The sequence below is a fragment of the Danio rerio genome, chromosome 14 (genome assembly GCF_049306965.1).
Source record: "Danio rerio strain Tuebingen ecotype United States chromosome 14, GRCz12tu, whole genome shotgun sequence".
Lineage (NCBI taxonomy): Eukaryota > Metazoa > Chordata > Actinopteri > Cypriniformes > Danionidae > Danio > Danio rerio.
Window position 1 is genome coordinate 41,297,969 of NC_133189.1, and position 15,605 is coordinate 41,313,573.

At 35.1% G+C, this 15,605-nt stretch overlaps 1 protein-coding gene across 6 annotated transcripts in view; it reads left to right on the forward strand.

Moving 5' to 3' along the window:
• Positions 1 to 15,605, forward strand: part of si:dkey-237h12.3 — a 297,461-nt gene that overhangs the window by 237,398 nt on the left and 44,458 nt on the right. For all 6 annotated transcript variants that reach the window (XM_073922109.1, XM_073922108.1, XM_073922112.1 and 3 more), the window contains 3 exons: positions 355 to 474; positions 11,499 to 11,760; positions 13,827 to 14,094. In XM_073922109.1, the coding sequence (XP_073778210.1) occupies positions 355 to 474; positions 11,499 to 11,760; positions 13,827 to 14,094 (650 nt within the window). The remainder of the gene's footprint in view (positions 1 to 354; positions 475 to 11,498; positions 11,761 to 13,826; positions 14,095 to 15,605) is intronic.

Consider the following 15,605-nt stretch of genomic DNA (forward strand, 5'->3'; position numbering starts at 1 on the left):
TCGTCATCCCGCCCATCTGCCCCGAGGTGCCTTTTGTTCACACATTGAGAAATTATCGCGCAATTAGTCTAAAGATGCGAGATTGCAGGTCAGCCCCTAAAAGGCGCTCTGTAAAATAATTTGTGCTGTAATTACGTCTGTTAAGATTATCAAAACAGAACAACGGAAGAAGGTCAGCCGCAGTGGATTGAGACATTTTACAGCAGATCTGGACAAATCTATAAAACATATATATTAAACCCCACATTTAAGCAGCTTTCTGACCTTGAAGAATCAGCAGTGAATAAGCTGTCTATTTTCATTCAGAGCCTTATTTACTTGTGTATTGAATGTGTGTTTGTGTTTATTTTTCAGCCTGGTGTCTGTAGTGCGAGGACAGGTGGTGACGGGCGACGGCACTCCTCTGATTGGGGTGAACGTGTCTCTTCTTCATTACCCCCAACAGGGTTACACCATCACCAGACAGGACGGCATGTACGTACTAATGTGGTTTACTCAGACATTTGCTTACTGTACACATATCCACATAATTATGCTAATGACTGTGCTTAAGATAGTCAGTGAGAAAGCCTTTTGCATAGTTTTATGCTAATTCCCGTTTGCATCTCACTGCCTCCCACACAAGTCAAATCACAGACAGGCACATTTTACCCTCATGTCAGTGTTACTGTCAGGTAAAATGCAGGTTCGTAAATAAAAGTAAATACATATAAATAAAGTTGTGTTGTTACTTAAAGGGGACCTATTATGCTCCTTTTTACAAAATGTAAAATAAGTCTCTGATGTGAATTTTCAGCACAAAATACTCTACAAATAAATCTTTAAAACTGACACTTTTAGGCTTTGATCCAAATTGTGCCGTTTTGGTAACTGTCGCTTTAAATTCAAATGAGATTGTGCTCCCAGCTCTCTTTTAAAAGAGGGCGGAGCTACAAATGCCTATGCATCAGCATTAGTGATGGGAAGTTTGGATCATTTTACTGACTCAGACCTTTGAGTCTCGGTTGTTGAGATAAACAAATCTTTTTTCGATTCATTTTGTTCAATTTGCCAAAATATTATTAAAATGTTATGAGTTGCTTAGCTATGAGTTAGTCTTAGCTAGTTTACTATAAGAAAGAGAAAATAATAATTTATTGTTTACCTGGTGTATTGTCTGATTATATCAGTCCACCTCTTCTACCAGGTCTTCAAATTTGAGTGGTATATAAGCTTAACCAATGCACACAGCCTGAGCCGAAAGCAGCCATGATTAGTTCACCTTTCAAGACTTCTGGTTTTTGAGTCATTCGTTCATCGCGTGACAGCATGTAAAGAGAGATTACTCAAACCCAAGAAATTATCAAATGTTAAAATCTTTTTCTGGCTCTATATGCATATGATTGGCTTCTGTCTTTCACATGATGAACAAATGACTCAAACCGAGGACTCGAGATGAACAGATCAAAGGTTTTTCTGGCTCTGACTGCATATGATTACCTTCTTTCTTTCACGTGATGAACTCAAGAACTTTAAGACTTTGATTCAAATTGTGCCATTTGCTCCCAGCCCTCTTTTCAAAAGAAGGCAGAGCTACAAATGCATATGAAGGAATCTTTATTAGATTATTTTCGTTCATTACGTTCAACTTGCCAAAATGTTACTAAAATGTTACAAGTTGCTTCCAAACTCATCTACAGCTAGCCCAATATGAACACTCAAGACTCAAACCGGATAGAAGACTCGAAAAAGGGACTCATCGTTCTCGAGTCATACAAAAGATTTGTCAAAATGAACAAATCGTTCAAGAACGAACCATCACTAATCAGCATCGCAGCATATCCAAAACAGGACTAACGTTATGTCCAGATTTATAATGCCTCTTAATAGCTGGCATTATCTTCAGCAGATACGGTTTGAAAAATACTTTCTCATTCAGGGCTGTCTATGCTAATAAGGGGGAGATTGTCACAAATGAGTGGGACTTTCCCCCTCTGATGACATAAACAAAGGGAGACTGTCAATCAAAGTGATTTTGCAGACTAATTTTATGAAGTGTGATTATAAAAAATATATGATTAATTAGGCCGACTATTTCAACACACTGTTGCCACACAACTGTTTAAATCCCTTATATAAGTGATTTTTGCATAATAGGCCCCCTTTAAAATACTATAAACATTCACAGAAAATAAAAAGCACTTTACTACACTTTGTTACAAATATTTGAGTTTGTCAGATGCATAAAGAAAAAAATAAAAACATAGAACATTTAAAAAGTGGTTAAAGCTAAATTATAAAAAAGCATTCCTAAAATGTAATTAAGAAAAAATATATATAAAGGACCGTTAATCACTGTGTTACAAAACGGACGCTGGACAGTATCCACATGCAGTTTTTTAAAGGCAAGGTCATACAGGCAATAATCAAAAACAGGAGCAAAACAGTAGCAAAAAGGTAATCCAATAAACGTGGTCAAAAAAAGGTCAGGCTAGGTGGCAAGAGAATCAAATCAAAAACACAGGAAAAAAAAAAAAAAAAGGAAAACCGCTTTGTAATTTTCATAGGAGAAAAAGACTCAGCAATGTGAATGTGAAAGTGACACACACACATATATATATATATATATATATATATATATATATATATATATATATATACACATATATACAGTTGAAGTCAGATTTATTAGCCCCCCCCCCCCCCCCCCCCAAATTAGGGTAAATAGGCAAGTTATTGTATAACGATGGTTTGTTCTGTAGAAAAAGTTTCTGTTAATAAAAAATTAGCTTAAAGGGGCTTATAATTTTCGTCTTAAAATGGGTTTTAAAAAAAATTAAAACTATTTTTATCCTAGCTGAAATAAAACAAATAATACTTTCTCCAGAAGAAAAAATATTATCAGACATACTGTGAAAATTTCCTTGCTCTGTTTTAAAATATATATATATATTTAAAAAAGAAAAAAAAATTAAAAAGTGGGCTAATGATTCTTACTTCAACTGTATAGTACATCATGGCTGTGTCTGAAATAGGTACTGCATTTAAATTTAAATGTACAACTCGGCTATTAGAAAAGTGCGTTTATACAGTATGAATGTTAGTAGGATGAATTGAACTCGGATGTACTACATCTGACATTTTGTCATCATCACGTGACCTACACATCAGTTGCGCCGCTTCACTCCCATTCATGAATTTTCTCATGGTGCATGATGAGATAGTGTAGCATCCCTCCAATGTGCACTTCAGAATCTCGCCGGAAGTAATAGGTCATCTGGGTACTTCTCACATACTGTTTTTAGCATATATAGTATGGAAGTATGCGATTTCGGACGCAGTTTTCATAATCAGTGAGATGAGATACAGCTGTGTCTGTGTGTGTGTGTGTGTGCATGTCCGGATTGTTGTCAGCTGTTGCAGGAGTTAATGGGCGCAAAGAGTTCTGGGAGTTGTAGTTTGTTGAAATAGCGGAAGTAATCTCCAGTAGAGAAAACACCGCTGGCGATCACAACACACTAACACTACACCAATGCAACCCATAACATCTTGACGTAAATATATATTTTAAATATAGATAAATCTGGTTTTATATGCAAATGTGATATGTCATTTTTTAGGGTCAAAACACTTTATTATTTTAATTAGATTTAATGTATATTCATTCACTCAATCACTTTTCTGCAGCTTATTCTCTTCTTTAATTTGACGTATACTGTTTAATTAAACTATAAGCACATGTAATTTTATAAATTAAAATGAACAATTATTCTAAACAAACAATTTTTTCTCATTTAACAGTCTGGCACTAATTACACTGTTTATTCACTGAACATAAGCACACACATCAGCTGCCTGATTTTGAGTCTGACATATAATGATTTAGACGGTCAGATGGTAATTAACCTTTATGACCAATTAAATTCATTCTGTGAAGGACGTAAGACTGATTTAAAGCAGAGCAAAACTGCAATCTGGATATGTGTATGCATGAAAAAGAAAATACATCTAGCTAGACAGCATTAAAGCAGCAAGCCGAGTGTAACTTTCATTTCTGAGCTGTTTCTGGGGCTATCTGACCTTCTTGTACCTTTATAATAATCCCTTTAGTCATTATCCATCATTATCAACAATCACGCAGATCAGCAGTTAAAGTGAGTCATCTATTCAGAGGTCATGCGTGGGAGTTTGCATGTGTATTTGTGGCCACCATATGCCTTTCACTGAGCCATGACTCTAATGCATTAAAAACTATATTTTCTCTTCAGTAGAGTTTAAGATGAGACATGGAGGCAAAACGCTTTTTTTCATGCATGTCAGTTTTCATATTTGGATATTTTTGGGGTTTTAGTAATTTAGATTTTTTTTTTTTTTGTCTAACTTTCTTTTTCGTGTATGTACATTTCAATTAAACTTCATAATTTTAAAGATTGTTTCCTCCTGCACTGAGCCATGAATCTTTGTTTCAGCAGTACTTATACCAATCTTCATATCTTTATTCAGATCTACACACACCGGCCACTTTTAGGTAGGACCTGTCCAACTGCTCAATAACTCAAATTTCTTAACAGCCAATCACATGGCAATAACTGAATTCATTTAGGCATTGGACATGGTCAAGACGATCTGCTGCAGTAACTCTTCTGCTGCAACTGAGCATCAGAATGTGAAAGAAAGGTGATTTAAATGACTTTGAACGTGGCATGGTTGTTGGTGCCAAACGGGCTGGTCTGAGTATTTCAGAAACTGCTGATCCACTGAGATTTTTACATACAACTATATCTAGGGTTTACAGAGAATGGTCCAAAAAGGTGAAAATATCCAGTGAGTGGCAGTTCTGTGGGCGCAAATGCCTTGTTGATGCCAGAGGCCAGACTGATTCGAGCTGATAGAAAGGCAACAGTAAATTAAATAACCACTTGTTACAATCGAGGTATGCAGAAGAGCGTCTTTGAATGCACAACACATCGAAACTTGGATAGGCTACAGCAGCAGAAGATCACACCGGGTGCCACTCCTGTCAGCTCAGAAGGCTACAATTCACACAGGCTCACCAAAATTGGACAATAGAAGACTGGAAAAACGTTGTCTGGTCTAATGATTTCTGCAGCGACATGTAAAGGTGGCCTTACCTTAAACCCCATGTGGGTAAAATTTTACTTTTTGTTTGGGTGCCAGATGAAATAATTCCATCAATATTACAAATTGAACTTTAGCCCAGATGGTAGGGTCAGAATTTGACATCAATGTGTTCCTGCCTTGAATGGCTCAGGCTGGTAGTGGTGGTGTAATGGTGTGGGGGATAATTGGCACACTTTGGGCCTATTAGTACCAATTGAGCATCATGTCAATGCCACAGACTACCTAAGTATTGTTGTTGACCATCTCCATCCCTTTATGACCACAGTGTACCCATCTTCTGATGGCTACTTCCACCAGGATAACACGCCTTGTCATAAAGCACGAATCATCTCAGACTGGTTTCTTGAACAGGATTATGAGTTTCCTGTACCCAAATGGCCTCCACGTTCACCAGAATTCAATCCATTAGAGCACCTTTGGGATGTGGTGGAACAGAAGAATCGCATCATGGATGCTATCGCGTCAATATGGACCAAAATCGCTGAGGAATATTTCCTGTTGAATCTATACTACAAAGGATTAAAACAGTTCTGAAGGCAAAAGTGGGTCCAACCCGGCATTGGTAAGGTGTGCCTAATAAAGTGGCCACTGAGTGTATATTCTGAAGCTTTTTATAGAGGCATAGCTTTAAACATAATTTGCCTAATTATATTAAGTTTCGCTATTATATTAAGTTTCACCATTATAAATGTTTCACTATTATTGGCTGCTCACTCGATTTTTTAAATTATGCAGTGATAAAAAAAGAATACTTTGCCACTAATTTGTCAAAATAAATGTTTCAAAATTTTGAAACTAACTTTGTCCATTGTTTTGATTTTTGGACTAGACGTTGTAAATATAAATTAGGGTAACACTTTACTTCAAGGGGGTGTTCATACGACTTTCATGACATGACACACATCATGAATATGGATATTTTTATGTATATAGCAACAGTAATTAAGTGCCATTCGATCAGTTATCAAATGCAAATGTGACAAAGACATGTCTTGAGACAAATACATCTAAATAAATCTCAAATAAATCTTAACTCCATAAATCTGTCCAAAAATTGACTGTCATAAGGTCAGTGTAATTGTGTCATGAATATTTTTGTTATTAAAAAAATGTGTTGATACTCAATATGATGTCAAATAATTTTATAACAGCATTATTAATATTTAATGATGTTTTGATAACACATTGCATTTGTACTATTGTAGTTGAGGTTAAGAAAATATTATTAATATTGTTTTTTAAATGGCCTTATGAAAATAATATTTATGACAAGTTATGATGTATTTGGGCGTCAGTGGTGCAGTGTTTAGCACGATCGCTTCACAGCAAAAAGTTTGCTGGTTTAATCCCCGGCTGGGTTTCCTCCGTGTGCTCCAGTTTCCCCCAAAGTCCAAAGACATGCGCTATAGTTGAATTGGATAAGCTAAATTGTCCATAGTGCATGTGTGTGAATGAGAGTGTATGGGTGTTTCCCAGTGATGGGTTGCAACTGGAAGGGCATCCGCTGCGTAAAACATATGCTGGATAAATTGGCGGTTCATTCTCCTGTGGTGACCCCAGATTAATAAAGGGACTAAGCCGAAAAGAAAATGAATGAATGAATGATGTATTTGTTTATGTCAAGCTGTCATAAAAAAGACATCTCAGCATGTCACCTTTGCAGTTAATATACAGTAACAACTGATTTAACGACACTTAAGCATGCATAAAGTCTAATTCATATTCATGACATGTTTAAAGGTTTTATGACTCACATCTTATGAACATGCCTTCAAGTAAATTGTTACCAAAATGAGTGCATTTGCATGTTTAAATATAGCATTTTAGAATTTTGTTTGCAAATTTTTGAATGTAATTAATCATTTGCAAAAGCATGATGATAATTATTACAGTAGTTAAATGTTTACCCCATTTACCTGCAATAATTTGCCTTCATAAAGAAAAAAAAAACACTCTAGGGATGGATCTACATCTCTAAAAAAGGAAGGCTGATGTTGGGGATTATCCAATATATCCAGATCCCTCCTAAAAAGCGGCACACTGGGGAACTGGCTTCAGATAATCATGCTTGTTCAGTGCTGGTGTCTGCTCTCGGTTAGCAAGCGTGTCCGAGGGGAAACAGAGGCAAAGAAACAGCTTTAAAGGCCGATGGTCTGGAACAGTGGACCAGCCACGGGCAGATTAAAAAAGAAAAGAGGAAAAAAAATCGGACAGAAGCTTTTAGGAAGAATCTGAAGGCAGTGGCGCTGTATGTCTGTGTGTAAAGTCACCGCAGCATTCATCTGTCTCCTGGCCAGGGGAGTCAGACACTCATATAGAGCATGACTTCAAAGAGACGCCCCTTCATTTCCAAATCTGTGCCTACCTCCTCACTGCGCCATGCTAATTAAAGTAGCTCCTACCTCCAGATCTCTCATCCAAATCCCTGAAACGTAAGAAAGTTACATCACATCTCTATCCGCAACTAATAGGAAATGTTAAAGCGTGCCAGTAAACTTCTGATATAAGACAGAGCAATTTTTTTGCATTGATGTCTGAATTAGAAACGTTTTAAGCCGAGGTTCTGGAATGTGGAAGACATTGCTAACTAAGCGCTGTGATGAAGCTAACAAACCATGTAATTTGGAGAGGACCCATGCGCTTGTCAGAGTGATAACAGGAAATTATGAATCACACATAGCCTTCATATGCCCTCTGCCCCCACATAAACAATGCAAGCTTCTGGCACAAATTGCATCTCAAGCTAATATGAGCAGCGGGATATTATTCACTTGGAGTGTACTGTTCAAAAGCTTTTTGACTTTGGTTAAGATATTTTTAAGGACTTAAACTGCGTTTGTTGAATAAATATTTATAAAGTAAATTAGCGTGTTTTTATTGAAAATGTAACTTATTACCGTGAAGATTGTCACAACTTTTTCTGTATTTTATAAAAAACATACAGGTACAGTGCTTAGCATATTTAAGTACACCAAATTTTAAAAATGAATTTTTGTATCAATCTCTAAGTGAATATAGGTAGTGCATTTAAACAAAACAGATTTATTAAAAATATATATTCATTAAAATAATAGTTTTTTGGCTTCTCTTGATTTTAAGTCTTTTTAAAATTTTTATTTAATATAATCTATAACATATACATTTGGGTGCACTAGTTTTTGGACCGTTATCGTAAGTTATTTTAAGATGTATAAATATAATTTATTCTATTTAATTTTTGGGGTGACTCTTTAATCTACTGATTACATTTATTCTAAATTACAAATAAAAATGTTGTCTTTTAGAGCATAAAGTGACAATTGCTCAAAAGAAGTTTTAAATATTAGCATTATACCCTTACTCATTATACATTTTATTGTCACATAAAATTGATCATTTCTGAATCAAAGAGAAATTATAGTCCACATTGTGGTGATTTTATTAGGTGTACAGTAATGTTGCTACATATTCCACTTTTATACATTATTGTTACACACACAGTAATTATTACTATATGCCTGTTATAGTACGATGCATCATTGGTGAAAAGAACAATGTAGTGACGAGTGTTTCCCAAAACTGTGGTTGCTTTTTCACAGATCCATCGTTTGAACCATGTTAGTCATAACATAAAATGTCCGTAATGACGCTCTAAATGGCGTGGAGAGAGAAAAAAAACATAATCTTTTGTGCAAATGATATGGTTTTATGATATTAGTTTTCTTTGTAGAGGGCCTGTTTTCTTTACAAAGATGAATGAGAATATTTTATGTTGTATTCTAAAACATGAACTAGCTAACATGTATTTTAATCTCATATCATATAAATTGTTAATGGTTGTAATTTACAATAGGCTATTTATTAAGAAATGAAAAAACCCTACTTAATAATAATAATAATAATAATAATAACAATAATAATAATAATAATTATTATTATTATTATTAATATTAATTTTATTATAATTATTACTATTATTGATTTCATTGTTATTATTACGTGGGATATTTTTTATTTATTTATTTATTGTATTAATTTTTTTAAAGTCTACTTTTACAATTTGACACATTCAAACCACTGCAGAAATGTTCTAACCAACAGGCCCATGTCATACAGTGCAGATACATTTCCTAATAAATAACCTACTATAAATGAAAAGCATTAAAGTATGCTATATATTTAAGTTTTAGCAAGCTTTGGAGATGTAATGTATATTGTGCTTTTAAATAATAGATCAGCTATAGCTTTCATCATCATGAGCCACGGCTCCATTTAAAATGGTGTTTAATCTTTTCAGAGTGCACTATGAAGGGAGTGCAATTGTCAATATGAAGATCTCTAAAACTGAACTGTAAAATGTATGTTGAAAGCAAATTAAACCTAAGAGAGATGACTTTAATGTGAAAGGTGTAGTTGCAAGCGTACAAGTTTTCGATGCAGTTTGCGAATGTTCATTAGAATGATGAATTTGGGAAATGCCAATTCAACAAACTATGTTTGTAACGACGGAACTTGCGACTTTGGTTGGCTAACTATAGTTTTCGGAAATGCACCCCTGAGTGATCTTTAAAACCACCAATGACTCTTAAATACAAGTAGTTTGTATTGTATATTGCACTGCAATACTTAATTAATCATTATAATTGATCGTTAACAAAATATAAGAATACAATTATTAGGCACATTATAAATGTGCTTATGAGAACACAATAAATTGCTTAATAAAGTTTCACGAAACCCTCAAGTACTTTTTTTTTAGATTTTAACAGATTTGTGTGTGTTGAGCATCAGTTAAGACAATGTTAGCACATGTCAGCTTTAATTGTGGGGAAAAGTTGATAATTTTGAGCTTTTGTCAGCTAATTTCAGCTTCCGGGTTTAAAATAATTTTTGGGGCGGGATCAAAATCAGCAAAGAGCAAAGATGACACTTCGGTTTGTCATTATTTCTCATAGCTGAGTTTTCTTATCCAATGTGAAGAGCCTGCTTCTTACTTTAGTTATGACTGCACATGCTTTTCAAGGCAAGGCAGACCTGTCAGTGCCAAGCTGTGAGACACAGATCAACGACACAGTATTTAGCTGTTCATGAAGGGTCGTATGTGTTTGTTACCATGATCCACGGGGATTGTTGCATTTTTTCCCCCATGGTGCTGTCAGGGCTGATACAGCAAAAGTATATGTGTGCAGCAAGCGTTTTTGTCGGGAGAGCAGTACGAGAATTGGAGAATGGCAGACTTTTTTTATCAGGAGTTCGTTCACATTTAGACACATCGCTGTGCTGCTGTGTTTGCCTAAATCTTCTAGATTACCATCAGGGCTAATGGTTAAAATAGACAAGGCAAGAGACCTGCTGCACTGAATCTGCATTCAGACCCGGGGATTGAGGGAAAAGTCCTCATTTATAGTGTTTATATGAACCCGACTATCTTTATAATGATATAAATTGTGGTTGTGTTTATATAAAATTACGAATAACAAATGTAGCAGGGCATTAAATTACTGTTTATTTGGTTGCATTTTAACTTTGTAAACTACAAAATCATGCGTCTCCTCAAGGTTTGTGTCTCATTTTGTTAACCAAGAGTGTATATGCTAAAGCATGCTAATAGGACTTTTAATTTGCCAATTGCCAATGAAAAAATCTGTGCGTTTAAGGTCAGTTTTTTTTAAACATCAGCAATCTCCACTGGCTGAGTAATGTCCGATATAAAGTAAGTCTCAGATTGTACAAGAAGCACTGCATTAAGCACTGCAAAAAGCACTGCATTTCTTTATAATATGAGCATTTATTTTACCCCAGTATATTCAATGGAGCTTCTAGTCTGCCAATTCTGACAGGCGAGTGCGAGTGTGGCCTTTTGTCTCGTTTTATGCTTGAACAACTAAATGAATGCCAAAGTTTTTATTTAACTGAATGTATTTTAATTACATTGCAACATCGATGCTGTAAAAGGAACCATATAAGATGGAAAAAAATCCACAATAACATGTCACCGGAAGTTTATTAGTATTGGAACAACACTAGCTTGGCATATACCTTAGTTCAGCCAAGTTGTTCGCTCCCCTCCTTCTCCCCTGCTGGCCACGCCCACTCCTGCCCTTTGCTCGTGGAGCTCCACGCCCATTATGATGTATCTTTTGAAAAAAATTCTGAGGTAGACCTGAACCGAAAGTGGGGGGTGTCATGACCCTTTATTCTCTATTAATGTAGAGTTAATGCTTAGTAAATGATGAATTAACTATTTCTTAATGCTTAATAAATAAATCATAATATGTGGTTATTATAGTGTTACATATTTTTAAAAGCCTGTACCACCATAGTATGCTCTCAGCAGAGTACACCATAACTGTCAAACACAGTTCAGTTGTAAAAATTGTCTTTATACATGCCCGCAGGTTTGATTTACTAGTGAACGGAGGCAAGGCACTGACAATGCGCTTCGAGCGCGCTCCATACTCCGCTGTGCATCGCACGGTTTGGCTGTCCTGGAGAGTTTTCCACGTGATGGACACACTTGTCATGAGGAAAGAGGAAAGAGACATGCCAACGTGTGAATTCAGTGGCCTTGACAGACCCTCACCCCGAATCACAGCGTCACCGCTCTCCACCTTCTACCGCTCCAGTCCCGAGGCCAGTCCCATCATTCCTGAGACACAGGTGAGACACACGTCTGGGAGGAAAATGAGGCTTTTGAAAATCAGAATAAATTTGTCTGTGCCTCAAGCTCGTCTGAGCCATGTGATTTAATGACACAACAAGAAATGGGGATTTTTACATACCGTATGGTCAAGAACTACACAACCACAAATAGAAATTTCTTCGGGGATCAGGTTTAATTAATTTCTGAATATATTTGTGGTAAATAATTTATTTGATGTGACTTGTCATTCTCAAGGGGATAGTATGATGCTTGTAGAACATTGCATCAGTTCTGTCTTTAAAGTTCCAATTAATTTTAGACTCTTTAATTTTGGGGGGTAAAGTAATTTGTTACAAATAGTGATTGAATTTTTTTTTTCTACATTTAATAAAATATTAATTTGTCTTAAAGGGCACCCATGATAAAAATCATCTTTTGTAAGCAGTTTGGACAGAACTGTGTGTAGGTATAGTGTGTCCACTGCCATATTGGGGTGATATAAAGATAATAATTCTCTCTTTTTTCAATTTCCTGACGTTAAATTAGAATCCAAATCCCTCCCATTTTGAGCCCCACTGCAACATGATGTAGGAGTGTGGTTTCCCCATCCAACGAACTGATTAACAGACGTGTATTAACATGTTTCCGTAGTAACACAAGTAATCATATCAACAAGACAGGATGTGCGCAAAGCAACTGGGATTAAAAGATCTGTTGAGCTCTCTGTGATCATCAATCATCATTAAATGTGATCAAGAATGAGTTTTACAAGTTTAAAACTTAGAATTAACTCAAATTAAATTAACTCCACAGCAAATACATCTAATAATCATTGTTAAACTTCTTACTGTAGTATTTCTCACAAATGTTACATGAGATCTGCTTCCTTCATGTCTGTCACTGTGCTGTTTATCTGCTGCAGCCAGAGTGATTAAGGCACACTCTGACAGACACGTGTAAACGGTGGGCAGGGAGAACTTGCATTATAGGCACAGGCAACAAAAACAGCTACATTGTGTTCAAAGTAGAAAATTCCTACATTCTGAAAGGCATAATATATAATCTGATGGGTGTTTTGAGCTAAAACTTTACAGACACTTTCTGAGGACATATCTTAAACCTTGAAAAGCAGGTAAAACAGGTGCCCTTTAAAGCTTTTAATGATATTAAAATCATTTAAGTTTCATTAGCTTAAGTAATCATTAGTTTACTGCTTAAACTTTTTATGCAATTTTTTTAAAGAATAGTTCAAAAAAAGACATTTATCTGTATCTATACAGATAAATTTATCTAATTTATTTAAACTGTATCTATACAGTGCATTTATTAACTGTATCTATATATACAGTTGAAGTCAAAATTATAAGCCATCAGGTAATTCTTTTTCTTTTTCAAATATTTCCCAAATGAATTTTATTAGAGCAAGGAATTTTCACAGTATTTCCTATACTGTTTTTTCTTTTGGAGAAATTCTTGTTTTATTTTGGCTAAAATAAAAGCAGTTTTTAATTTTTAAAAGCCATTTTAAGGTCAATAATATTAGCCCTCTTAAGGAGTTTTTCTGATTGTCTACAGAACAAACCATTGTTATACTATAACTTGCTTAATCACTCTTGCTTAACTTAATTAGCCTAGTTAAGCCTTTAAACTGCCATTTAGGGGCATACAAGTCTCTTGAAAAGTATCTAGTCAAATATTGTAAAAAAATATATAGGTAAAATATTTACTGTCATCATGGCAAAGATAAAAGAAATTGGTTATTAGAAATGAGCTAAAATATTGAAAAAATATTTAAAAAAAATATATATTGTTTAAAATGTGTAAAACTTCTTTCCATTAAAAAATAAATAAATAGGGGAACTAATAATTCTAAGGTCTTATATATGTATGTAAACTTTTGACCTTTGATTTACATTAATCCCAGAGTAACACAGCAATACATTCCTAGTGTTTATTGATTTGATAAAGCAGTGGATTTTGTTATAAATAACAACACATTTTAATAAAAATGATAATAAGCCACCAGGAAATTTACACTGCAGGCAATTATCTTTCTCTCTCTTATGCACGTTTTTAATCACAGGTTCTTCATGAGCAGACGGCCATTCCTGGGAGTGATTTAGACTTGATTTACTTGAGCTCCCGAGCGTCAGCCTACAAACCTGTTCTGAAGGTCATCTTGACCCAGTCCAGCGTGCCCTTCGGCTTGGCTCGGGTCCACCTCATGGTGGCTGTGGAGGGACGGATGTTTCAGAAGCAGTTCCCAGCCTCAGCCCGGCTCTCTTACAGCTTTATCTGGGACAAGACAGATGCGTACAGCCAGAAAGTCTACGGACTCGCGGAGGCTGTAGGTGAGCAGTGGAACAATGGGATGAAACAGATCTATATAAAGCTCTCTGTGTATGAATATATTATTAACTCGGTCTGATTTAAACCAGGAGACTATTAATCTTATTTCACCCAGATAATTCTGCAGCAAGATGAATCTCCCTATGAACTGATAATGCAAGCCAAACCGATTAGGTGAAGAATTCTTATTATGATACAGACTAAAAGGTTGAACTTAATATTCCCTGAACCTTAAACTAATGCTTGTTAAAGGAATTTGGGACAATAGTGTGGCTTCATTTTAATGCCAGCACAAAACAGATGACTTGATGCTTGCTGAAAATACACATAGTTCAAAAAGGCAATCTCATTTTGTTAAATGTGTAGCATAGCCTAATCGTTATCTGAACCATCTTTCGCTAAACTGCCACTGGGTTGTGTTCCAGCAATAAATAAAATGTATAAGCAGCTGCATTTTTCTAGTCCATCTATATATTGCTGACCGCTCTTTGCATGTGTAATTAGTCTGCAAATGAAGCACACAGAGAAACATCAGCTTTCAGAAGGTCACAAGCCCATTTGGAAAATGTTGCAAAGGCTGAACTCGCTGTAATCATGCCAGTTGCTGAAATATGTCTTCCCTAACAATGTTATAGCTGCTGTGAAATCGTTACTGCAGCAGTTTCTCGAGTAAATAAACAGTACATTGTCAATGCTGCATATACTGTGGTGAAATTTCATATATGACGTACATGAAATTGATTTATTTAATGTTTGAATACTAACAAGACATATATATGCTTCAGATAATTGCATGTAAAATTGTGTAGAGAGACACAATAGAGGGCCGTTTTGGATCATTTTATACTTATTTTTTTACACCCTGTTGTGTCATTCACTAATCTGAACATTCATCATTAAAATAAATAATTATTGTGGACAAATTTTAAAATAGCATATGCCATTTCTATTGTATTATTATTATTATTATTATTATTATTATTATTATTATTATTATTATTATTATTATTCATTCATTTATTTATTTATTTATTTATTTATTTATTTATTTATTATCCATCATTATTATCCAGATAAAAAAAGTTGGCATAAAAAGATTTTTATAAAATAACAAAATCATGTTTTTATAGATTTATATTAACTTTTAACATAGTACAAATGATTTAACTTATATAAAGAAATATTTGGTATAAAACAGATTTTTTTACAGCAACCAGTGAAAATATTTACATGTAAAATGTAGATTTTTTTGCACAAATGACTTAATATTAGGGGCGATGCAGTGGCACAGTAGGTAGTGCTGTCGCCTCACTGCAAGAAGGTTGCTAGTTCGAGCCTCGGCTGGGTAAGTTGGTATTTCTGTGTGGAGTTTGTATGTTCTCCCCGAATTCGCATGGGTTTCCTCCATGTGCTCCGGTTTCCCCCACAGTCCAAAGACATGAGGTACAGGTGAATTGGTTAGGCTAAATTGTCTGTAGGGAATGAGTGTGTATGAATGTTTCAGAAAAATGGG